The following is a 26,772-nucleotide window of genomic DNA, read 5'->3' as shown; positions in this document are numbered from 1 at the left end:
GTGACAAATGGCAGCCTGTGCTCGTAGGAGTCCGTGTTCCACTCAGGCTGACTCAACGTCTCTGCACAGAGATTCACAGGGATCTGGAAGCTTCAGTGCAAGTGTCTGGAGAGGAGCACATGGCCCGACTGCCTGCTTGTCCCACTTCCCTCCACGTGTCTGCATTCTCCTTTCTCCCCTCCAATCTGCGTGGAGGGATGTTTCTTCTTTCTTTTCTCACCTGTGGGCCCTAGGCCAGATGGAGAGACCATTTCCTTTGAATTGTTCTGTGACAAAACCTTATGTACAAAGGTTTTCCAAACTGAATAAGATAGGGACAGTTCAGGTGCAGAAATAAATACACCTGGCCCTCACCAGTCCATGACTCCCCAAAGTCACCCATTCTCTCCTCTTTTAATTTAAAGCTTATCCCCCACTGGGGTATCATCTCTACACTGACAACAGGATCCCGGAGAGAAAGTGAAGGAGATGTGGCCCTGACTTCCTCAAGCTCCCAATCAAAGCTCCACAAAGCCCAGTGTGTTTTCTTTCTAGTCTGAGACAGACCCTGGAGTCTGCCACCCCTGGGGACAGATGCTGGCTGTTATGTGAAGCCTGGGCAAGTCAGTTCATCTCTTTAAGCCTTAATTTTTTCTACTTTAAAACCAGATGATAATAAATATGTTGTTGTAAAATTTAAAGACACTGAATTACAAGGGAACTAGTCTGCTGGCCTATAGCATATGCTCGAAGTTCTCTTTCCAACTTGTTTTCCAGTTCTTAACTTAAAGCTAGAAGATCCTCCTTCATTTAGTTCTAGGGAGTCAGGAGGAGGCTTCCAAAGAGACCCTCCATTTAATAATAAATTTCAGTTGACGTGGGATCTCAGACAGGATAAAGTTGTATCAATCCTGGAAACGTATATTCCTCACCAGCTTTGGAGAAAGGGCTACAAAGCTAAAAAGAAATGATCATAACCCAAAATGGATTCTATAATAATGAAACAAGGCACATGAAGGCTACCAAATTCTGAAAGAGAAAGAATCCAGAGACCTATAGCAGCAAGACAAACAACCAACACTTCCATACTCTTCGTCTAATCCCCACGCAAATCTGAAATATAGAATATAGATTGAGGAAGCTGTGGCCAAGCGTCTGAAGTGAAAGTCAGTCCTTCGGTTGTTTATTACTTTATCAGAGCAGAGGGAAGGTACACCCGTGGCCTGTGTAGATTCCGTGGCACCATATGCACACTGGCCAACAACCAACACCTGGGTAAGTCTTCCAACTCGTCACATTAAAATAAGCTTTTGAACGTGGAGTGCCTTTCCTTTCCAAATGATCCCACCCTTGTAACTAAGAATCTTGCGTATTATCGAAAGGATGAGATCCTTCCGTCTCCCGGACAGTAGAAGCCAAAGGGCTCCTTTTCCCAAAATCCACTTAATCTGGTGTCTCAATTGAAAATCCACTGGAAGCAGATCACCGTTACTATTTCCCTTTCAAAACAGATGGAAAACCTGCAGAACAAGTGTGAAGAAGACCGCAACATCCCGCTGGAGGTAGTGAGAATCATCTCTACCCGGCCAATTTTGCAACCCCATTTCTGGAACCAGGATTCAAGGGATCTGTCCTAGTCGTGCATGGATATTTCTCTGACGTTAAGGCATGAAGGCGGTCAAAACAAGGCTCTGAACAGTACCTTTCTGCTCACTAGTCACCTCAGACGTGAAGACAGAACAGGGTCTTGGTTTTCCTGAAAGCGCTCAGTAGGACCGCAGTGGTTTGGCATAGATTGGCTCTAGGATATGATGAATGAGAACCAAAAAGAGGCCTCCAAGGAAGACAGCAGTGAGGAAAGCCAGCAGGACATAGCGGCCAATGAAAAAGGAATCCACAATCTGTAGAGAGAAACATCAAAAATGAAATGACGATCACTTCAGCTCGTGCCCATCTGAAATCTTTGATGAGTGGGCCCAGGGTCTGTTTGTATTCGTGACTTCCAGTAACACCCTGCTCTGAGTCTCCTCTGTAAATGGCTAGGGAAGAACCTTTTCTTAACTCCCTGTGCCGGAAATACAAGAGAAAGAAAAGATTAATGAAGTACAGGAAAAACAAAATGGCTCCATCTAGGAGGGGGTTCATAAACACTGTGAAGACCTTGGATGAGCTCTTTATGTTCTGAAATCAGTTATCTGGAAGAGTTCATGAGAAGCTTGCTTGCTTGGTCTTAGAAAAGCTCATTTTTATTGTTAATTTTTTTATTATGGAGAATTTTAAACACATATAAAAATATTATAGTATAATAACCCCCATATACCCAAGATCAAGGCCCCAGATCATCAACCCATTGCTGATTCAGGAGGGTTCCTTTTCAAAATGGAAAGGTGATTCTTTAAAACTTTCATCAGAAGAGTCCTGAACCCTAACATTCATAATCCAGCACTCCAAAGCTTAGGCTAAATGGCCATTTGTCTGAGACACTAAAATGTTGACAGGACAGACAACGTGACCCAGATCATCCAGTTGGCTGCCTGGCAACCAGACATACTTGAAGCCCCAAAGCTGTTGGTCTTTGCTGACAAAACCTACACTTAGAGTTGGCTCTGCCCACTTGTCTACTGTCTGCTGCCAGAGCTCTACTCTCCCCAGATCCAAATGGTGGTGCTTAAGTTAGGGCAGAAAAAAGCAAGTTAATCTAATGGACCTAATGGAGCAGGACAATGAGCCAAGTGACAGGGTGACTTCACAGCTTCCCAAAGGGAAAAGAACCCAAAATACCTGAAAGGCAATTGTGGTAGACAGAATAATGGCCCCCAAATGTCCACATCCTAATCTCCAGAAATGGTGACTGTGTTAGATTACACGGCAAAGGAGAAATAGGGTTGTAAATGGAACTGAGGTTGCTAATTGGCTGACCTTAAAATAGGGAGATTAGCCTGGACTATCCAATCCACATGGGCCCAGTGTAATCACAAGGGTTCTTAAGCCTGGAAGGGGGAGGTGGAAGAGAAGGTGAAAGAAAGAGATGGAAAGATGCAAGCAGAGTCCACGAGATGGTACCTTGCTGGCTCTGAAGATGGAGCACAGGGGCCGCTAGCCCAGGGCGGCCTCTAGAAGCTGGGTGGACAAAGAAACAAATGCTTCCCCAGAACCTCCAGGAAGGAACAGAGCCCTGCCAAGCCCTGACTCCAGCCCAGGGAGACTGCGTTCGGACTTCTACCTTACGGAACTGTAAGACGACACGTGTGTGCTGTAAGCCACGGAGCCTGTGGACATTCGTTACAGCAGCAACAGGAAACTCATACAGTGGAGTGACAAGTCAAGTCCTCGCTCTGCTCTGATCACTGAGGTCCAAAGATACCAAGAAGAAAAGGGCTGCTCCAGAGATTACCCCAACAGCCAACTTACAACAAAGGTCAGCTTGATAAAACAGCTTTAACATAACTTTGACCTTGGCTCCAGTACGGAACAAGTCTCTCGCGGGCTACATGTTTGCTCGTTTGACACGTTTCACTTTTTAATTAGCCAATTAGCAGGCCTTGGGTGCAGAAGGCCCAGGTCATGTATTATTGATACAGTATCGAGCCAGGCTGCTGCAGGGGCCAGTTCTCAAAACCTGAAAATGAGAACACCAATTCTGTTGGCCACGCAGACGGGCATATTTTGCTCAAAACTCCTTTTTCTCTCCTGGGTCTGCAGCTCATAGGACAGAGGATAGAGGGATTGAATTCAAAACAGTGTTTGCTCTGTGCCCTTCTTCCAGTATTCACACGCACAGCAATCCAGAAATACGGCCCTTCATCACTCACTCCCTCTCAGACAGGGAAACGGAGGTAGGAGTCTATTCCTGGCGCCCACACTTGGTACTTGGTCCTTGGTACACCTGGTGCCCCGACAGAGTGGTTTTCCAGCGCTGACAAAAACCCCTGACACGTATGGAAATGATCCCTTACATGTGTGTGCTATTACGTCCCATGGACTTTCCAGAACGAAAATCCTCCCTTTTGCCATGATTAGTCCTAGAAAGAGTTAGAAATGTGTGCCAGTTTTAGTTCAGAAGTTGTATAATTTTGTGTGCTGTGGTCTAGTGTCAGTGCTCACCCATGAACTCTCTGTGATGGCCCCCAATATTCTGACGAGTCCCCAACAACGAAGGTTTTGCAGACAGACCTCAGCTTGAATCCTTGTCCCGATTCTTCCCATATATGTATGACCCTGGGCAAGTTACTTAACCTCGTACAGCCTCAGTGTCCTTACCTATAAAACGGGGATAATAATAGCACGTACTTCATACTATTTAGGGTTGTCTTAGGTTTAAGTAAGATAATGCAAACAAGGTGCTTAGCAAACAACCTCACACACAGTAATTCCTTAAAAAATGTTGGACGGGGCGCCTGGGTGGCTCAGTCAGTTGAGCGTCCGTCCGACTCTTGATTTCGGCTCAGGTCACGATCCCAGGGTTATGGGATGGAGCTCCGCGGGGGGCTCTGTGCTCAGTGGGGAGTCTGCTTAATATTCTCTCTCTCTCCCCCTCTCCCTCTGTCCCTCCCCGTCTCTCTCCAAAAAAAAAGTGAGTTAATGTCATCATTACCACTTTAAAAATGAAAATGGGAAGTTGAGAGGAAAGGAGCTGCTAGAAAGAGTGATAGGAGGTAAGAAGTGCCCCAGTCAGGATTGAAGTAGATGGGTGGGGTCTCCAGAAGGACTGTGAGAGAGGTGGTAACAATCCCTCTAGAGAGATGGGAGCTGGCAGATGGGGTTCCGGGAAATCGGGCCTGCCAGTCCCCCAGACGGCTGTCAGTATTGCATTCAGCTGTCTCTACAACCTCTGCTTTCCGCAGAAATGCTCCTTCCCCACCGATCTTCTCTCCGCAAAGTACTCTCTGCACAGCACAAGTGGAGGGATCAAACACACGGAGACGGACAACCGTGAACACTTTGGCTGGGATCTGAGTTTCTGCGCCCAGACTACCGGGATAGGGACACTTGCATTTCAGGGCCAGGCCCTGTTCCTATTCCCGACTCTTTTGCTCTTCTCCAGCCCCACAGTGGCAGGTGGCTCTTGGACACATCGCTCGTACAGCTCGATGCCCAGTGGGGATGCCCTCAAATCAGGCAAATAACTGCCCCGTGGTGTTGCACGTGGGAATCAGAGCGAGCTTCTTGCCCTGGGTGAAAGGACAGGGGAATGTAAAGCTCCCTCTGAGCTTTCCCCACCCTCGTGTTAACTTCCTGCTTCTAACACATTTCGGCTGACCTGACGTTGGGGGAACAGCTCAGGGCAGGATGGAGGTCTCGACTAAGAGAGACAAGAGTTATGCCTTCGAAAGCAAAATAAAGCCAATAGTTTTACCTTCATTTCGACCTCTGGGGCTGGGACTTCACTGGCTCGAGGGAAGAGCAGCAGAACCGATGTGATGATCAGAGCGCCGAGGAACACAACAACGACAGAGAACCTGGGGTCAAAAGACAGAAGGTTACGAGTACCGTTTATGGATCCCTCTCTCATCAGTTAGGTCTGGAGCGGCCCTTCCCTGGAGCCGATATTCTCAGTTTCAGTCTCTTCACAAGGCCCAGAGCCCTGTTGCCCACCCTGTGCAGGGAATTTAGAAATGCTCTCCCCTTCAGCCCAGAGCCCTGCTTCCTAGACAGGTCCCCGACTGGACGCATTCCTGTTGATTCCTGCGAATTCCAAATTCCGAACAATGGGAATGGGTACTTTCTATTTTGCCTCTGTGCCCTCGAAATCATGACGAATCAAAGCAGCCTTCCCTCTTCTCAACTTTTCTGTTTGTCTTTAGCTGGAAGACGTTGGTAAATCACGTAGCTCGCCGCTTCACACCGACACCGTCTGGCCGGAGCACAGCTCTGCAGTGTGGTCGGGGTCAGTGTTCTGAGGCCAGTGCCCGACAGAGAGCCAGCCCAAGCCATCTGTGGGTCTGTAGATGTCCCCAGGCCCAGGTTAGAGCCTCAGGGACCAGACCAAGCATGTGCCCTAAGTCTGAACAACTCAGAAACACACACCCGTACAACCCCAAGAAATTCAATAGGCAGCAAGCACGGATTTCCTTTTTGCCTCTTCTGTCCCCCCATCGCCTCCACACTGAGAGCTGGAAACTACCACTTCCCTTCTCCTCTCACCTCTGCACCAGAGCATAAATAACGGTCAGTGCTTATGATAATAGGTTAAAATGCAACTCATTCAAACTGCCAGTAATTACAAAAATGATCCTCTGGATTCTAAATGTTTAATGAACATCAGCGATTTCACTTCTAATGACTTTTACCTTGGACTCTCAGCTGGAGACAAGGCCTTACCTGGCCACCCCGGAGGCTCTGGATAACAGCACACACAGCAGCAGCACCAACACCCAGAGCAGGGCCAAGATGAACACGCCGGCCCCCACCCCGAGCACGGTGCCAGCCATCTGCGGGGAGACGAAGCGTGAGCACTGCACCCCGCTCAGCCCCGGCCCCCCCACCCCGGGCACCATGCACCCCGCGCCCCCCTGCGCCAGTTCTGCCTGTCTTCTGCCCACTCCCAGCTTGTGTGAGGGTCTTCAGACAAATGCAGATACAAATACAGAAAGTCTGCACTCAGTCTGATGAACTTCTGATGATTGGTGTGAGACGAGGATTAATTGGTACAGGTCTTTGGGGAAGTCCAGTCCCTTCACAGGAATTACAAATTTAAAACCCCAGGACAGCTGGGGGGCTCAGTCAGTGAAGCGTCTGCCTTTGGCTCAGGTCATGATCCCAGGGGCCTGGGATCGAGCCCCACATTGAGCTCCCTGCTCAGCGGGGAGCCTGCTTCTCCCTCTGCCGCTCCCCCTGCTTGTGCTCACTCTCGCTCTCTCTCTGACAGATAAATGAATAAAATCTTAAAAAACAAGAGAAAAGAAAAGAAATTTAAAACCCCAAGCCTTTGTTTTAGTGAGGACAGAGAGGTTGCTTTCTGCTCTGCGTGGGTCACTTCAAATCTGCTATCTGAGTTCCAGTTTGGCTTCCCCGACCCGCAGCAGCAAGCCGAACTCTCTCCTGCCAGAAACGCTAACAGGGGGCTGTGACGGCCCCAGGACCCAAGCGCTACGGAGCCCATGGGGACGCTGAGGCTCTCAGGCTAAGTCTGTGGTGTGAGCTTTGACTGCCCAGACAATCGCAAGACAGAAACGTCCCCCTGTTGTTTTTTCTTCACGAAGGGAAGCAAACTCCTAAGTCCTTGAAGAAGACGCTGAAGAAGGGGGGCCCTCACTCTGTTTGAGCATTCACGGCGTGCTAAGTACCTTACAAACACGTGTATTTCATTCAGGCACGGCAACAGGCGTCTGCGGAAGTCTTACTACAGCCGTGTTACAGAAGACGTAATGTGAAGGCGTACGTGTTAACCAACCGGTGGCTTACAAGAGAACGGTATTCTCTCCCAGTGCTGGAGCCAGAAGTCTGAAATCAACGTGCCAGCCAGACGGAGCTCCCTAAAGGCTCTAGGAGAGAATGCTTCCAGGATCTTCTAGCATCCGGAGGGCTGGGCATTGCTTGGCTTGAGACTGCATGGCTCCAGTCTCTGCTTCTGTCTTCCCATGGCCTTCTCCTTTGTGTCTCTGTCTCTTCCTCTTCTGCCTCTTATGAGGATGTTTGTGGAGGATTCAGGGTCCACCCAAAGAATCTGGTCTGATCTCTTCTCAAGACCCTCAATTATGTCTGCAAAGACCCTTCTTCTACGTAAGGTCACATTCACAGGTTCCAGGGATCAGGATGTGGGCACAAACTTTTTGGGGGCCATCATTTGACCCACTCCACTGAGTCTAGAGCACCCCCACCCTGATTTTCCCCTTCAGTATCGGAGACAAACCTTCAGCAAATAAATGCCTCCTCAGTTGATGGTTTTTTTACCCTGATGGTTTAAATATGACAAAAATCGTTATCTATGAGAAGTTCTGTTATAAAGGCATTGGAAAGTTTGGAAAGGAAGCCCTGGGCATAAACTGACAAACAAACAAACATTTATTCGATCAACATCTATTCTGTGCCAGTCTGGGGATCACAAGTGTAAATAAGAGGTATCTTCTGACAGAAACTGCAGGCCCACTGGAGAACACTGTCACATAAACAACTACCCACACCACACTCTGACAAGGAGACAAAGGACAAAGTGGGACAAAGTGGGAGCAGAGGTAGCGCAAAGGGAGAAGGGCTTTACTGAGGAGGTGACTTCCCACAGGCCCATTTGGGAAAGAATCAGTGTGGCAAGATGGCAGGCAGGGGGAGAGGTGGGCCGAGAGAGGAATGGCAGCAGATGGGCTGGGCTCTCACTTGCCTCTCTAACCTAACTGGGGTGCATGCCCCCCCCATTAGAGCACACGGTATCACCTCAGTAACTCTAAACTGCCAAGCGTGTCCCCACCACTGGGTCCTTGCGCTTGCTGTTTCCACGGCCTGGAATTAACCCACGACTCCCAGCGAATCTTCCACTGTTGGTAGGGTGGCTTCTCCTCATCTGTCTGAGCTCAGCTTTAAATGTGACCTCCACAGAAAAGTCTTCCCTGATGGTTCTGGCTAGAGTAACACCCCAAACAATTACTCTCCACCACTCCTTATTTCCTTCAGGGTACATTTTTACTTACTATTTACAGGTTTACTTTCTATGTCTCCCATCAGTATAGCAAGCTCCATGAGGGAAGAGATTTTATATCTTGCTCACCACAGTATCCCCAGTTCTTAGCACAGATATTACAAGCAAGAAATATTTGTTGGATGAATAAATGAAGCCATGCTAACAAGTCCACAGAAATCAAGTGAAGGGCTGATAGGATCATATTCAGCTTTAGAAAGAGGACTGTAACTTCTGGTCAATATGCTGGACAGACCTAACAAGGGAAATACCTCACACGACAGTGAACACATAGAGATGCTTAATAAAATCGAGCAAAAAGAAGTCAATACACAGCGGAGCTGGGAAGCAATACAGGAAAATCCTTAAATACCATAAATGAAAGCATAATTCAAAATCTGAGTGGTGAACAGGAGTGAGCCCAAAGGTCTACAGGGGTACCAGAACCAGCTGCAGACCTTTGGAGTGGTATCCTCCTGGACAGATGAGGTCTCAGATCCACAACACAGAGAACTGGAACTGAGAACAAGGCATAAAGATAAGCCCAGAAAAGGCTCACCTGTCTTTGAAATAGGGACTAAAACAGTTGCTGCTGACTTTGTTGGAAGAAAGTTGGCCAAATACCTCGGGCCATGAGTGAAAAAAGACTAACCCAAGAGAAATTTGAATCCTGATCCAACACCACACGCAAGTGTGGGGTTCAAATCATACTACCAAAGCGGTATAGGAATCTCGAGAAGTAAGATGTACATAAAACCAGTCTAAAAGTGAGAAACTTGTAGGATCCCAGCAGAGACAACTGAAACCTCTCGGTGGGGATGTCACACAAGTCAGTGGGCAAGGCTCCCACTAGAGTGGGTATAAAATAAAGACGTTTTCAGACAAAGAGTGAGATGGAGTTCACCTGTCACAGCTGTACTTGAACAAGAATGAAAATGAACCAAGAAAGAAGGCATGAGATGTAAGGAGGGATGGTAAGAAAAATACTGGGTAATATTGAGAGTAAAGATCTCTGTAATGATAAGAAGGCCTAATTGTTTGAAGAGTTAAAAACAATGAAGAACAAGAGCAACACATTTATGGATGTGTCTCCTCAGGCAAGGGAACCAAAAGCAAAAATAAACTCTTGGGACTACACCAAAATGAAAATCTTTTGCACAACAAAGGAAACCATCAACAAAACAAAAAGGCCACCTAGTGAATGGGAAAAGATATTAGCAAATAACATATCCCATAAGGGGTTAATACCCAAAATACATAAAGAACTTCTACAATTCAACACCAAAAAACAATCTGATGAAAAAATGGGTAGAGGACCTGAATAAAGATTTTTCCAGAGAAGACATCGAGATGGCCAACAGACACAAGAAAAGATGCTCAACATCACTCATCATCAGGGAAATGCAAATCAAAACCACAATGAGATATTACATCACACTAGTCAGAATGGCTAGATATGAAAAAGACAAGAAATAACATGTGTTAGGATGCGGAGAAAAAGGAACGCTCGTACACTATTGGTGGAACGTAAATTGGTACAACCACCTGGAAAACGGTATGGAGGTTCCTCAAAAAATTAAAAATAGATATACCATATGATTCAGTAATTCCACTGCTGGGAATTTACCCAAAGAAAATGGAAACATTAATTTGAGCAGCCCTATGTTTATTATAGCATTATTTATACTAGCCAAGATTCAGGAAGCAACCTAAATGTCCATCGATAGAAGAACGGATAAAGAAGATCTGGTATGCACACACACATACACACACACAGTGGAATATTACTCAGCCATCAAAAAGAATGAAATCTTGCCATTTGTAACAACATGGATGGACCTAGAGAGTATTACGGTAAATAAAATAAGTCAGTCAGAGAAAGACAAATGCCATGTGATTTCACCATATGTGCAATTTCAGAAACAAGACAAGTGAACAAACAAAACAAAAAGCCAGACTCTTAAATACAGAGAACAAACTGGTGGTTGCTTAGGGGAGGTAGGGGAAGTATCGGTGAAATAGACGGAGGGGATGAAGAGGTACAACTTCCAGTTATAAAATAAGTAAGTCACAGAGATTCAATATGTTGTACACCTGAAACTAGTATAACACTGTATGTCAATTATACTTCACTAATAAAAAAAAATAAAAACAAGGAAGAGCTTAAGTATTTGTCAACGGTTACATGGAAGATGAGAAAGGACAGTTCCAAGTAGAATCATTGGTTATTATTTTACGCTGGAGGAGATGAAGTTAACGGTTACCTGTAAACTTGAAGCTAAGTCTGCATGTTAAAAACACACAGGTAAACACCAAATAAAAGAAATAGGGTGAATAACTTCCACACTAGTAGAGTGAAAAAAATAAAGGAAGAAGACAAGGCGGGAGGGGAAAGAAACAAAGAAAAAGCAAGGAAAATAGAAAATACAAAATAAGATTGTAAAATAAACCCAAATATAACAGTAATCATAGTAAACACACACAGATTATGCTTGACTATTAAAAGAGATTTTCATATTAGATTTTGTTTAAACCAGCTCTTTGCATGGAAAGAATAATGAGAGAGATACTGAAAATGAAGGCTGCTAATAAAGAGACCGAAAGAGCAAATACAAACAAAACAAAAACAAGGGGGACCAGGGGTGGGAGTGGGAGGGGGGATGGGAGGATGTTGTCCAATGGATACAGAATTTCAGTTCTGTAAAATGAAAAAGTTCTAGAGATCCCTTGCACAACAGTGTGAATATCCTTAAGACTACTTAACCAAACACTTAACATGGTTAAGATGGTAAATTTTATCTACATGTTTTTTTACCACAATTAAAAAAATAAACAAACAAAACTAAATAGAAGCGATATTAGTATGAAACAAAATAGAATGGAAAGCTTTGAAAGGTATTAATAGTGACATTCACAAAAGGAAGAATTCAACAAAAAAATACAACTCAGGACAAATATGAACCTAAGATAAAGCTTCAAAATACATAAAGCCAAAAGGAATCATTGCAATAAATGGACAAACCCATAAATTTAGTGGAGATTTTAGTATACCTCTCTCAGAAACTTGGATATATGAATGGCCAATAAAGACGTGAAAGGCGCTCAATTTCCATAGTCAGCAGGAAATTGTAAATGAAAACCACACTGCAGTAATTCTAGATGCCCCCCAGAACGGCCACGAAGGTACAAACTTCCAGTTAAAAAATAAATAAGTCCAACAGATTCAATATGTTGCACCCCTAAAACCGTATGTCAGTTATACTTCAACAATAAAAAAAAAATAAGGAAGCGCTAAAATATTTGTCAACAGTTACATGGAAGATGAGAAAGGACAGTTCAAAGTTAAATTCTTGGTTATTATTTTGCTCTGGAGGAGGCAACACCACCAAGTGTTGACAAAGATATGGAGTAATTGGAACCCTGATTCAAGGAAACCAAATGTCAAAAACCTTCTAGGAGGCAACTGGGGAAATCTGAACAGTATCTGGATATTTGGTGGTTTTTTTTTTAAGGGATGATATTGGGGTGTATGGGTGGCTCAGTGGGTTAAGTGGCTGACTCGGTTTCAGCTCAGGTCATGATCTCAGGATTGTGAGATCGAGCCCCAGGTCCGGCTCCACGCTCCGCTCAGAGGCTGCCTGCCCCTCTCCCTCTGCTGCTCCCCTCACTCAATCTCACGCACGTGCTCTCTCTCACTCTCTCAAATGAATAAAATCTTAAAAAAAAATGTCATGATACTGTGCTTACACTGCCAAACGATTACAATATACATATAGACATACATAGACATACCACAGAGAATAGGAAAGTATGTCTGGGAACTTCATGATTATCCAGGGAAAGGAGGTGAAAGAGGCTAACACGACACAGAACCAGTCATGAGGTAACTGTTGAAGCTGGATCATGAGTACATGAGTGTTTGCTATACTGTTTTTTATACGTTTGAATGCATTTGAAACTTTCATAGTAGAAAAATGTGTATTTTTTTGTGTATAAGTAGGAATAAATCCAAAGATAGCCATATAAGATTTTTACAGCAAAAATTGTTAAACTTTATTCAAAGGTATTTTTAAAAATATTTTATCTATCTATTTATTTATTTGTCTATCTATTAGAGAGAGACAGACAGAGAGAGAACTTGAGAGGAGGCTGTGGAGAGGGATAAGCAGACTCTGTGGTGAGTGAGGAGCTCAAGGCAGGGCTGGATCCCATGACCCTGAAATCATGACTTGAGCCGAAACCAAGAGTCGGACTCTCAACCGACTGAGCCACCCAAGTGTTCCCAAAGGTTTTTTTTTTTGTTTTTTTTTTAAAGGCCTGAATAGAATAACAAAACAGACCTAAGTAGAGAAATAACCTACATTCCTGGACGGGATGGTTCAATATTAAAAGATCTCAACATCAATTCAGTGCAATTCTAACCAAAATCTCAAAATAAATTTTTGTGGAGCTCATGGAACTTGAAAACGTATCCTACATTCATATGTAAGAGCAAAAGCCCAAGAATAGCGAGAACAATTTTGAGAACTAGGATGGAGACTTGCCTTTCTTGTTACCAACTGCCGCAAGACACAGTATAAAACCAAGGTAATTAAAACAGTGTGATATGGCATAAAGACACATGGATCAGTGGAATAAAATAGCCCCGAAACAGATCGTGCATTTAGGAGAACTTGGTACAGGACAGAGTTGGTCGTGATGCTGCAGGTAAAGGATTTCATCGACGGTGTTGGGACAAATGACTATCCAATCAGAAAACAGTCATACTCGACCTCTACTTTATGTCAAATACAGGCCAATTCTAAATGGAAAGTAATTCATAATAAAACAGCATATGTTTAAATATACAAATGTTCAGGCTGACTAGACTAGAATACATAATGAAGTACAGCAGTCAGATGCTTGCACCTAAACTTAGAATCACCATGAGCGCAGAAGCTACAAACGCGGGCTCGTGCAGGTGTGCTGTATTGCAACTCAAATACCACGAGCTGGGCCGCCTTCAGCTATGTGATTTTCTCAAGTGATGAACAACTCTTGTTAAGGTTCCAAAACACAAGTAAGTATAATTTCCCCTTGATTTACATTTGAGTTGCATTCCTGGAAATTTTACTATATCACACGGTGCCAAAAAATACATTATGTTTATATGAAAAACGGAGTTAGGTTCTAGGCTCAGATTAGAAATGCGTGTCCTGTGGGACTCTTGAAAATGGTACAGGATGCAGGACAATTCTTCACTGCAGAACATCTAACAACCTCGGCCCTGCTCTGTAAACCCCAGTGGTACCTCTAAATCACAGTAATAACCAAAAGTGCTCTCACAAATTCCAAAATGCTCAACAGGGCAGTACCATCCCCTTGGAGAACCAGCGCTCTAGAAAAGCTCTTGCATAAAGAGACATGTACAAAGGTATTCATTGAAGTTTTTTTCAAAATAGCAAAACATCTGAAAAAACCTAAGGGTCCATCAATAAGGGAATGGATACAGTATTACACACTCATGAAGAACATTTAAAATGAATGAACTTGGCTATCTGTATAGATATGTTATCTCGAAAACCCCGTTGAGTGATAAAAAAGCAAATTACAAAATGAAGCCCACAGTATGATACTACTTGTATTTTCAAAATTTAAAAAGTAATAGAAGTGGCTGACTGTGCCTGAGTGGCAAAGTTGGTTAAGCGTCCAACTCTTGGTTTCAGCTCAGGTTGTGATCTCAGGGTCATGAGATCCAGCTCTGCGTAGGGCTCTCGCTCAGCGTGGAGTCTGCTTAAGTTCCTCTCCCTCTCCCTCTGCCCGCCCCCCGCCCTGAGCTCTCTCACACATGCTCTCTCTCTGAAACATAAATAAATCTTAAAAAAAGTAATATATCGTTTATGATGTACATATATACCATACAAATATAAATACATGGATATGAACGAAGCACAACAATTTCAAAAGAATGTTTGCCTCTGGGATGAGAGGGAGGAAGACAAATGGGGCTAGAAAAGAGAACAAAAGAGACCTGAAATCAATCTGCGATGTTTTATTTATCTAAAAGAAAAAACTTAAGCAGATGCGCCAAAATGTTAATGTTTGTTCACCTATTAGTAGGGCATAGGTATCTGTTATACTACCCAGGGTAATATTCTCTCTTTACGAAATTCTTGAGAGAATTCTTAATTTTTAAAGAGGTAGCTGGTGGCTCAGTGCATATGAATTGAGATCAGAGAGACCAGATTGGTGACCAATAGGGAACTCTCTGGATAAGGGATGACACGGGTCTGGACTCCTGTCTTAGTTGTGGAAACAGAAAGGGGTCAAGAGAAAAGGTGTTAAGAGATGACTCAGGTTTCCTGCTTGGTTGACTGAGCCAATGGTACTACCCTAACAAGATTAAGTTTAATTGCTGCTGTTTTGGATAAATTGTAAAAATAACCTGTAAAACTTGAACCAACTCTAACGCCTAGAATACAGGGCAAGTGGTGGTCGACGTTGGTACCGTTAGAAACATGGCCCTTCAATCCCCCATGGAATATTAAATGTTCATGAGACACCGGGAATCCATATATGGCATGGCTTTAAAGTAATGAGATAAATATCCCCAAGCTTTTATAAGAATGCGGTTCATCACTTCATAACCAAACTGTGTACATTTTCTGGCTAAGCATGGAAAGGAAAGCCTGGGTATAGTATAGAGCGCTGCTGTGGGAAAGAAGTGAACATCTGGTCATTTTACCTTGTTAATTCTGTGTGGGAATAATACTGTGATTATTTCCCATACTGGAATAGCTAAATTATTGAGTAAATATGATTAAAAAATTAAAACAATGGTGTTTTGGATTCACGTCTGGGACTTCTCAAACTTTCTTTGAGAACAGATGGTTTAGCCAACCTGGTTTCCAGAGGAAGTCCATTTACTTAAGTCTGTGGCATTTAAAGCAGGTAGACTAGAGTCAGAACAAAATAATGTCTCAATTTGAACACCCTATTTAGTGCCTGACAACCAGAGCAACTCCAGGGCCAATTTTTCCCCTCTGTGCTCATGCTGTGAGGTATTTCTTTGGAAGGAGATTGTCCAAAACTTTTAAAGGGCTGTTTGGAGCACTGCTCATTCATTTAATCTTGGTTCTGCATACCTTTTCTCACAGCCCTCAGAGAAAACTGATAGAGAGGCACGCAATAAGGTCCCTGACCCCTGCACATACAGTCTAACAGATTAAAAATCCACTGCTCGCCGTGGCTGTCGATCATGTGTGAGAATACTAATGGCCATTAGAAGATGACTTACAGTCCAGTACAAATGTGGATTCCATGGAGGGTAAGTTGGTCCTATTGCAGCTGCTGGTGGGAGCTAGGTATCTCACCCATTCTTACATTTTCAGACTCAAGGCCTTGAAGGCAGCAGAAACAGGGATTACAAGAGCGAATGGTCCTTCTTCAGGATTCCTTTCCACTTTCTTTATAACCGTTCCAAACCTTCAAATATAATGGGGGGGGGCTGTCACACATTTATTTTTCTACAGTAAACATTTCACTACGGTTTGAATTTTAATGTATTAGGATGCTTCTGCCTTTGTAATTAAGTAAAATGCAAGTCGCGGAGCTACCTAAATGCCATCGATGTGGCATTCTCTCTCAACGCGCTGAGAGTAAAAGGGGATCAGTGGATCCAGACGACGTCCTTCCACCGTTTTTCCTGGGCGGTGTGTGGACCGTCTGTAAGCTATCTCTCCTAGGGCCCCCCCGGACAGCAGCACTCCAGCGCTGGAGTCAACACCCCAGGAACTAGGGCTCTAGCGTCTCTCCCCAGCCCTGCGGCTCTTTCAAACTGGCGGCCCGAAATCGTCGCCCCCAGGTATCATCTTCAGAATGTTCGACGGGCTACCTCCCAGTAGTTGGACAGATTAAGGTATGATCGACATAACGTATTTGAATCAGGCACTGACATTTCATTTTCTTAGGAGCACGGCAAAGCATCCCTTCTTTCTCGGCCCCAATTAAGTATTTATCTGCTGCCGGGCCTTGGGTCCAGATCTGCGCTAAGGGTGATCTGAGAGTCCGCTCACAGCCATCCGCCCACGCCGTCTACCAGCCTCCTCAGCCCCAGCCTCCGCCATTCTCCCTTTGCAGCCCCCCCACCCCTTTTCCTCACCTCCCCCTCACCTGGCTCTCCCTCTCCGAGGTCCCCTACTCACGACTCACTGTCCTGCCGGTTCCAGCCCACAGGGCCTTCTGGTCTACTTATGACGAATCACAAGTGGGCTTTCATCCAGTCTATTCCAGATTCGCTAATCAGCGCCGCCCTTTCAACACCCAGCTTCCTTCTCATTTGTTTACGTCCGTAGCGCCTCCAGGCAGAACTGAGCGTGGTGGGTGGGCACGTCGCATTTCGTTACGTCCTCCGATTGGTCGGTGCTGTTGGTTCCCGAGACCGGCCTCAAGTTTGATTGGATTGAGGCAGTTCTGCCTCCGCCTCCCGTCCCACCCCGTTGTCAATCACACCATTTCTTAGGTAACCCGCAGACCCATTGGTCAGTCTAGCTTCGGGGCTGGTGGTTAGGCGGGAGAGAGCTGCTCTCTGGGACTCCCTCGCTGTTACTGTGGAGACTGTACAGCCAGGTTGTGAAGCGGAAGAAGGCAACCCCTTCCCCTCATCTCGAAGTCCGGACATTTGTACAGCAGTGTAGACGTTAATGTCTGTTTCGGAGTCTGATGGACATCTCAGTCCCCGACCCACTGGCTTGGGTGGGCGGGGGGACTCTGGGGGCAAGTCAGATTAGGCCTCGGAGAGGTAGGGTCAGGCCCAGTCATTGAGGGTCCCTGAAACCTCCCACCCCCGGACGGAACCGAGTTCGAAGCACAAGTTGTATGTACCAGCATCATATTTTCATTTATCCTTACCTCGCCTTGTTTTATTTGGAGTTGATCTTCCAATAGCCTTAGGAAGTAGACTATAGCAAGAATCATTCTTCTCATGGGACGGACTGAGGAAGCGAGGCCAGGGTCAGTCAAGTAAATCTGAAGCCACACCTCCGGGCAGCTGGAACTGGTCCATGCTTTAGCAGACTGCTCTTACCTAATTGCAAACTAAAACTCGCTGTGATTTTGTTCCAAAGCTATGTATGGCCCGTAAGACTAAAACATCCACAAATCAGGCAAACCCATGGAAATAGGAAGAGGATGCGTGCTGCATGGCTGAATCAGGAAGGGAAAACAGGCACTACTCAAAACAAACAATACCAAATTTGAGAACTCCAGTACTTGAACATTTGACCTTAGACAACATTCTGAAACATCATGAAGCAAACTATTCAGTCCTGGAACACTGAAGCTCTGATTTAGGGAATTCAGCTCCTGCATCATAACTTTATGAGTAAAATGGAAGAAGATGGTTGAATTCCACTGAATGTAAGTCTCAAATTTACTTTCAAGGTTTCATTTGTAGTCATATGTCCTAACTGACTATTTCTTAGGTGTTTAACAACTGAACCACTTAGCCCAATGCGGGGCTCTGAGGTTAAGAAAGCCACTATTTTGATTGATTTTGATTTCATTTCGTTGGAATTGTTAGCTGTAGCTAAGCACTGGTAGGGCCTATGAGGATACCAAAAAATAAATAAAATAAAATAAAATAAAATAAAATAAAATAAAATATAAAATAAAATACCAAGTGATTCCTGCCCTCTTAATAGACTGCAATTAGGAAACACTTTCAGGCAAGATATAACATGAGCCAAACTCAATTGCCCCCCATAATAATAATAAGAATACTTCATATCTGGAGAGCATTTTGCAGTTTTCAGAGCACTTCTTCAGTCGTATTCTTTGGGGGAAATAGTGTTTTGGCTGGAGTTAATTGGGGGTCTTCGTGGTACAGCTAGCATGAATGCTGGGCCCTGGCATATGGGTAGGAATGGAAACGGTGGAACAGAGATGGAAGGGAATCCAGGGAGAGAGAACAGTTTGAACAAAGAGACTGAGACAAGAATGAACACTGAGTATCTGGGGAATAATGTGGAAACTGGTCTAAGCCAGAGAGGAGACAAATAATGGAAAATAACACTGTTTAGAACAACTGGTCAGGACCAGTTCTGAGTTCTTAATGTTTTGTGGGGAAAGATTCAAAAGTTTGAGACTGGAAAAGTTAACCTTCTTATACTTCAAATGATCAAGCTGACTTTAGTTAAATTATAAATTAAGAATAAGGCATGACTGAGAAGGCACTCCAAACCTCTTGCATCTTCCCAAACGGATAAAACATTTTAGGTTTCCTTTCACATCAAGGGACCCTCCCCGCTAGCCCCACCTCTATCTCACCCCTTAACTGGGAGGAGGTATTAGTTTTCTGATTAAATAATGATATTCTACCTTCTCATTGAAATTGAGAGAAGTGCTGTCACCACAGCGCTCCATCTTTTGCCATCTCTTAATCAAAGTTCACTCTAGAGAAGATTGATTACTTGACTATCCAATCTTTCTCCTTTTAAAAATTGTCTCCTCTGTTGAGTGTTATTCAGCGGCTCTCCACATTGCTCCAAATCTCTGCTGTATATGTACAGTAATATCACACTTGTAGAATGTACTTAGGTGCCATATATGTATGCATACCATTTGTTTAATTACAATTTTCTTTTCTCCTAAACAACCCAAAAAGTTCAAGCAATAACAGTACAAACCAGTGCCCAATTGCCTTTTTCTTTAATGTGTAAAATCATTTGTTATGCTGTCTGATAGAGGTAGGGTAACAAAAAGACTATGGAGCAAGGAGTGATTTCAGGAGATGGCATAAAATTTTCATGTTCATTTTATAGTCAAAACTTTTTCTGCCATAGAGTCCTGAATTGTTTTATGTACATTTTCTCATGTGTGATTATTTGAGCGCTTCTGTAGATCTGAAAATGTACCCGAAACCTAAGTGATTGTTGGTTATTAGCTGAGATTCAAAAGCTACCATTGTTCTATTCTGCTAATTGGGAAACTGGGTAAACAAAAATTTCCCCCAGTACAATTGTCACTTGTTGAACCCTAGTTACTGGCTTTCTAAGGTCATCCAAAATTACCACCATGATGTTCCAGATCATAATATTTACTTAATGCTATAGACCACGGGTCAGCAAACTACAGTCTGGGGGCCTCATCTGGCCTACCATGTTTGTATGACCTGCAAGCTAAGAATGAATTTTACATTTTTAAATGTTTGGGGAAAAAACAAAAGAAGAAAGTTGTGAAAACTATATGGAATTCAAGTCTCAGTGTCTGTAAGTAAAGTTTTACTGGAACATAGGTGTGCTCACAGGTTGTCTATGGCTGCTTTGACTTTACAACATCAGAGCTGAATAGTTAATACAGAGACTGTGTGGCCCCTCAGCCTGAAATATTTACTGCTGGGCCCTTAAGAAAAAGTTTTGAGCCTTGCTATCTTAGAAGTCCCTAATGATGGTGCCTGGGTGGCTCAGTCGGTCAAGCATCTGCCTTCAGTTCAGGTCATGATCCCAAGGTCTTGGGATCAAGTCCCACATCAGGCTCCCTGCTCAACGGGGAATCTGCTTCCCCCTCTCTCTCTCTGCCCCTTGCTCATGATTCTCTCTCTCTCTCTCTCACGCTCTCTCTCTCTCTCTCTCTCTCTCAAATAAATAAATAAAATCTTAAAAAAAAAAAAAAGAGGTCTCTGATGAATCAGGTCCCATGGAATGTGGGAACTGAAACAAACTTTGGAAATCATGTTAATAAAAAACAAAACAAAGACTAACATGGATAGAGATAAATTATCTTTGCCTAAAACCATGTAGTCTGTGGACAGAGCTGGTATTAGAATCCTAGTTCCATCGGTCCAAGGTTTCCTTCATCCATGCTGTGTCTTTTCTCATGTAGAGCTTATCTTACTTAGGATGGGATAGGTGTTGTATAGTCTGGAGGCAAGAAGAATTCATCAGATCTTTCTTAATTCTGATCCCAAGTCTCATCCAGACAAATACAGTGCACTATAAGCAGTTGATGGATCCTTGGACTTGCATTATTTCAGCCAGTATGAGTTGTCTTCTGTTTTTCCTTTTTCCCCCCTCATTTCTCAAAAGGTATATAACCATGATGAAAAACTTTCTCACTTCTACGTTCTTTTTCTCTTTTAAAAATCTCTTCTTCTCCTTCAACAAAGGAATTCAGAGGTGGCTGAGTTTCTGTTCCAGTCTAAGTTTCTTCAGAGAGATCAGGATGATTAGGAAGCCATATGACGCAGAGTAATTACTCTGGAGTCCACGGATGGACCATATGTGCAAAGAGGGGTGGTAGAGTGTCCACAGACCCCCTTGAATTGTAAGGCTAGGTGGGTATGTGCCTATGTAGGCTTTTCTGGGGAGAGTAGCCATAGCTTTCTTCAGATTTTCAAGAGCCCATGACCCCAAGAAGATTCAGAATGATAGATATCTAAAAAAGAGATGTGGCTGTGGGAGAAACCTGCTCAGATGTGTGGCAGGGAAGGACTGACCTGGGTTCTCAGGTCTGTGAGACCTCAGCTGATATAAGGGGAGAACTCTCTGCCTACTTTCCTCAGCCCACCCAAGTTTTTTTTTTTTTTTTTTTTTTTTTACCTTCTCTGCCACTCATAGAGGTGATAAAAATTCATCAGATTCACATAACGGTTGAACTCCAATGGTGATGAAATCCCAGTATAATTCTCTCCAAAGAATGTTCTGATTAATAGAAACTGCAGAGGAACGAATTTTATGAAAATAGCAAATGGGATTGTTTTAGCCGAGGCAAGCCGGGAGAGCGGGTGCCAGAGCCGAGCCAAAGATGCAAACAGCCCCATTGTGCAGAGCTGACAGCTCCAATCTGGCCGTTTATTTATTAAACGTCTTTCCGCTGTAAATTATTGAGCCTGGATTCTGGGAGATGAGGGAGCTGACAGGATAAGACAATAGGATAGGAAGCAAACCCGCACAGCCTCCTTAAGCATTGGTGCTGCATTGTGTCTTACGAAAGCCTCTGCTTCCCCGGGTTTGGGGAAGGGAGTGAGTTCCCTCTTTGGTGGGACTCCGAAACGGATGAGACAAGTAACAGGCTTTTGATTTCTGAATTATTCGTCCATTCTTAACAAATCAGAATGTCCTTCAGAGAAAATTCAACCTGTTGGCTCAACAACTGAGAGCCAGGTATTTTGTCTATTTTCTAAAAGGACTGCTTCGCTCACACAAGGAAGAAGCAAATTAAATGTTTTAGTCTACTCAGCCGCCGAAAGATTGAGTCCATTTGGCTTATTTGAGAGCTGGGAAGGTTTCTCATGCTGGAAGGCGTTCTAAGGTCTATTCCTTAAGCCGAAGAACAGGAAAAGGTTGGTTGGCAGAGAAGCAGTTGAATGCGGTTTATGCTAGTAATCATTTGAAAAGCTGGAGTTCTGGAAAATAGGAGAGGAGCTGGGCCAGAGGGCGAGAGGCTCTCTTGCCTGGTCAGGCACTGTGTACTGGTTGGCTCAAGGCAAGTGATCATATGTCATTAGTGTGGATGCCTAGGGTAGGACCATTCGTTCATGGGCTCATTCATTTGACAAATATTTATACTGAGTATCACTGGATGCCTTGCACTGTTCCAGACTGTGGGGATAAAGAGTGAACAAAAAAAGTCCCTGCTGTCGTGGAACTTATATTCTAGTGGGAGAAGCCAGATAATCAACAAATAAATATGTGAGCTACCTGCTGGTTTCAAGTGCTATGAAGAAGAAAAGCAGGATGAAGGAATAAAGAATAATGAGGGGCATGTAGATTGAGGGGTGTTATTTAACACAGGGCCGTGAAGGAAGACCTCTCCATTGAGGTGACATCCTAGCAGTGGCCTGAAGGAAGTGAGAGAGTGAAAAGCCACAGGCCCAGCAGGCAAAAGGCCGTTGGAGGGGAGGTCTGCAGGCATTGTGCAAAAGAAGAGCAAAGGAGGCCAGTGTGGTTGGAGCTGGGGGAGGTGCACAGGGGCCCTGGGAGGCCTTGAGCTTTCCTTTGAGTGACATGGGAAGCCAGTTGGAAGCTTTTTGAGCAGAGAACTGACTGGATTTGACTTGCCAATATCAACCACAGAATGAGTATGCCAAATACCAGTTCATACAACCTATGGTCAGAATGGGGCCTGATTCCCATAATACCAAGCCCTTAACCAGCTTTTGGTGATTCCTCCCCAGTATGTGGAGTGAGAGGGCTCATTTCATTTCTCCTCATCTCTAGTGGGGTTAGGGGTGGGATTTCTTTTTTCTTTGTAAAATGGCATCCTCTCCTGGAGAGCGCCAAGGGTGATGATAAGGTGGAGTTTAATGTCCCTTTGTTCTCCTGCAGACTGGGAGGAGGATATAAAGCCTCGAACAGCAGGAGGATCTGCCACTGTTTGCCACTGGCCCTAGCCTCTGGGTTCACGGTCCAGGCGTTCTTTTCTGCAGAGCTGACAGAAAGCAGCCAACCAGCCAGAGAAGGATTCCGTGAGTTCTGATTTCCCCAATTCCTGTGAAGGAGAGGCCGGCAGCCTGAGAGGCACACACCAGGCAGCTGTAGGAAGGATATATATGGCAGAACTCAGCTGGAGCCTCTATAGGAACATTTGGTGGGTGGGGGAGGAGACTCACCATGCTTTATGGGAAAGTGTGAGAGTATTAGAAGAACCATGGGGTTTCCGGATTAGCAGATGTCTTGAGGCATTGTTACAGCCCATGACAGGCCTGAGCCCCATGCTTCCTTGGCATTTTGGAACAGGGTCAAGCTGAGCTTGTAGGTAGTGTAGCCACTGTTCTTGGGCTCTGAGTGAGTGGAGATGGCCAGAATGGGGAGATTTTAAAATATGGGCACAAATCTTATTTGAGCTCCCAGCTACTCAAATTGAAAGGCTTTTTATAGGTTGGTGCTGTGTTCTGGAATTGAAAGACGTCATACTTAGGAAGGAGATCGAAGAGGTAAATCGGGATTAGGAATGTAACTCTCTGAGAAGCAAACAAATATCTAGGTATGGCCCAGCTTGAGAGGAGAGTCTCATAAATATTCCACGCTTTTAATGGCAAGGAGCCCTGTCCATAAGGAGGAAAAGAAACCTTGAGGATTTCATTTCTGGGATTTTTGCCCCCAAACTGTGTTTTGCTAACCTTTGGGGCACTTGCCAAACTATCCTCAATAGAAAATATTAACATGAGTTTGTAACAAACTCAGAGGTCCTGAAGGCAATAGATGTGATTTAAGTTAATCTAATAAAGAAATGATGATAAATAGAATTGGTTCTTTGATTGCTTTGCCAACATATTTCCCTGGTTGAGATAGGAAAGTCAGGGAGCATGTAACTGGGGGACAAGGAGAAGAAAGGAGGGGAGTGACAAAGGGCAGGGGGCTTGAGGAATGAAGCCAGTGAAGCCAGATTCCTTAAAGAAAAAGAAAGAACACTGTGTAATTATTTAGGTGGGCCATGGTTGAGAAGGATGGCCATTCCCTGAATTGGTCATTTCTCTGAACCCTTGTTTCTGGAGATGATTGCCCATTTAGTGAACTCTAGATTCTGTCTGACCCCTTGGTTGTGTTTTGACCTAAGGAATAAAGGCCTGATGCAATTCATTTCAAAAGCTGAACATCTGCCATCCATCAGGCAATGTTCTAGAAATGGGAGGTACAGAGATGACACATAGTCTTTTTTTTTTTTTCCAAATTGTTCACATTCTACTGTTTGAGACAAACAAGAAAAAACACTCTGCAATAAAGGCTGCATCAGAGGGCAATCTGGGGTGCTTCCTGAGTACAGGGCAGGAAATAGAGGAGTCAGGGAAGGTTGACTCTTGGATAGGGTCTTTATGGATGACTGGAAATTAGCCACAGAGGATAAGACGGAAAGGGTTCCAGGCACAAGGAACAGCACGTGCAAATATTTAGTGGTATGAGAGAGAATAACAAATAGGGGACAGGGGAGGAGTTCAGAGCATCTGTGATATGGAATGTGCCGGAGCCAAAGGCATGGGAGGTGGGTAAGAGCAGAAGATGAAGGGGGGGGGTCATTGGGATCTGTGTCATGAAGGGCTTGTATGACATGATGAGGAATTTAAAGATTTTTATTTATTTGAGGAAGAGACAGAAAGAGCAAGCAGGGGGAGGGGTAGAGAGAGATGGACAAGCAGATTCCCTCCCCGCTGAGCAGGGAACCCAGTGTGGGGCTAGATCCCAGGACCCCGAGATCATGACCTGAGCCAAAGGCAGATGCTTAACTGACTGAGCTACCCAGGTGCCCCAACATGATGAGGAATTTAGGTAATTATCCCACAGATTCTGAGGAGCCACTGAGAAATTTCACAAGGGAAGGTATTTATATTTTGTGTATCTAAACAATCTCTTCTGTAAGTCTCTTACAGATATCTACCTAGTCATCTGGCCTCCTCTGGACACTGTTCAGGGTTGGAGAGCTCTCAACCTCCCAGAGCTACCCACTTGATTGTTCAATGGCTGTAGATCTTATAAAGGTCTTTCTTACACTGAGCCAAACTCCACCTCCTCATAATTCATACTCACTGTGTCTAGCTTTGCCATTTGTAGCAACATATAAGAGGCCACTTTAAAAATATTTGAAGATACCAAGGAAGCCTTCCCTTAGTTTTTAGCTTTCCAAGTTAAGCACACACAGAGTTCCCTTGTTCTTGATTTATTTGATCATTTCTAGACTCCTTTACCATCTGGTCACAGCAATCTGGATGAACTGTGGTTTGTTCGTTTGTTTGTTTTTAGGCTGGACTTGAACTGTGGCTTATTAAAGCATCTTTTAGAATCTGATTCTAGAATACCTCATGATACGTCACATAAGCTTGGAGTAGAGTGACGCTATTCCTGCTTCTTTTGAGCAGGACTCTCCACAACCATCAGGGACTCGTGTCCTTAGGTTGTCACTGGTCACATCTCCCTGTCTGCTTTCAAAGCTTATGATTAACTGAAGCTTCTAACTCTTCAGCGCATTTATTTCTGCCAAGTGAAATCTCCGCCCTACTCGGTATGTGCAATTTATTTTTGAAATCTAAATATAGGACTTTACATTTACTTCAATTTTATCTTGTTAGTTTTCCAGACTACTAGATTGCAGCCTGTTAGGTTCATTGTTAAAGTCTTGACTCTTTTCCCTATGATATTAGTGGGTCTCCTTGCACATTTGATAAACATTCTTTGTATGTTAATTCAGATCATTATTAAAAATGTTGTCTAGCATAAAACTTGGCAGCATTGGAAACCTCCTTCTTGTCTGGGTATGTGTTCAGACAGCTTCGGTTTTGCCTAATGACCCATTTTACAGCATTATTCATAATGATAACTTTGAAGATATATGTGTTTGGCGTTGACGCCCATTCAAATCAATAAATGTTTATTGCTGACCCCCTATCTGCTAGGTTCTGTGTTAGGTGCTGTGGACACAAAAATGATCAAGACATCAGTCTTGTCTTAAAGAGCTCACAATTTAGCAGAGGTGATAACCATATATACACCAGCTCCAAATTAATATGTGTATAATTAAATATGCATTACCTCTAATTTGTATTAGAGGTATATATGTTTTTCAATGTAAGATATAATAGGTATCACATATATTACATCATATGCCACATTAGCAGTATAAGCAAAGTTTACAGAGGACCTGGAGCAAAGGGAGATTACTTCTTCATGGGGAAAAAAGGAGAAAGTCATCACCAAAGAAGTGACATTAACTAGGCCTTGAGAGATATGCAGGATTTTTGTGAAATGAGTACAGCATGGAGATGGGAGATATTCCGAGTGAAGAAATGGGATAAGCCAACCACAGAGGAATGCATGTCTTTGGAATGGTTCGGGAAGAGCAAATATCCTAATATGGGTGGAATGCCAGGTTCAGGGACAGGAGTGATGCAATGGGAAACGGGAGGGCGTGGGATGGGGAGTGTGAAGGGTCTGGACCGCCATGTTAAAGAGTTTGGGCTTCATTATGTAGCCAACTCAGAGGTCTTTAAGCAAAAAAATCAGTGGCATGATCTAATTTATCAACGTCATAATTCTACTGTACAGGGAAATGAGTTCATTTGGGCAAAACTTATTCTTAGTGAACCTGCGTCCGCCCTAGTGGTAACTGACCGTAAGCATCTGTTTAATAAGCACCTCAATCTTTCTGTGTATGTTGTGCTCCTACTGCTTTAGCTTCTACACATTTCCTGACTGCTGCTTTGACTTTTGGCTTCT

General features: G+C 44.0%; 1 protein-coding gene and 1 long non-coding RNA gene across 9 annotated transcripts in view; one reads left to right on the top strand and one right to left on the bottom strand.

The window, feature by feature from the left end:
• The window catches only part of TMEM218 (transmembrane protein 218), a 30,359-nt gene extending 13,467 nt beyond the window's left edge, over window positions 1-16,892 (bottom strand). For 2 of the 8 annotated variants that reach the window (XR_006779765.2, XR_015726979.1), the window contains exons 1-5: window positions 16,742-16,859; window positions 15,867-16,054; window positions 6,301-6,410; window positions 5,336-5,438; window positions 1,682-1,880 (exon numbers count right to left, since the gene is read on the bottom strand). Coding sequence is in view for 6 of the 8 variants with exons in the window: in XM_045798050.2 (XP_045654006.1) it covers window positions 1,746-1,880; window positions 5,336-5,438; window positions 6,301-6,410 (348 nt within the window). In the remaining 2 variants the exon portion in view is untranslated. Of the gene's footprint in view, window positions 1-1,135; window positions 1,881-5,335; window positions 5,439-6,300; window positions 6,411-15,866; window positions 16,055-16,730 lie in introns of those variants that run through there. The other 6 variants (XM_045798050.2, XM_045798056.2, XM_045798057.2 and 3 more) reach the window with 6 other exon arrangements.
• Window positions 16,893-17,135: 243 nt separating this feature from the next.
• Window positions 17,136-26,772, top strand: part of LOC148108799 (uncharacterized) — a 35,636-nt gene continuing 25,999 nt past the window's right edge. Inside the window, exons 1-2 of the long non-coding RNA XR_015727040.1 lie at window positions 17,136-17,986; window positions 22,894-23,033. This is a non-coding gene — a long non-coding RNA (uncharacterized LOC148108799). The remainder of the gene's footprint in view (window positions 17,987-22,893; window positions 23,034-26,772) is intronic.

This window comes from Ursus americanus, chromosome 16 (assembly GCF_024610735.1).
Source record: "Ursus americanus isolate L20-20 chromosome 16, mUrsAme1.1.p, whole genome shotgun sequence".
Taxonomy (NCBI): domain Eukaryota; kingdom Metazoa; phylum Chordata; class Mammalia; order Carnivora; family Ursidae; genus Ursus; species Ursus americanus.
This window is presented reverse-complemented; position numbering and strand designations above follow the sequence as displayed.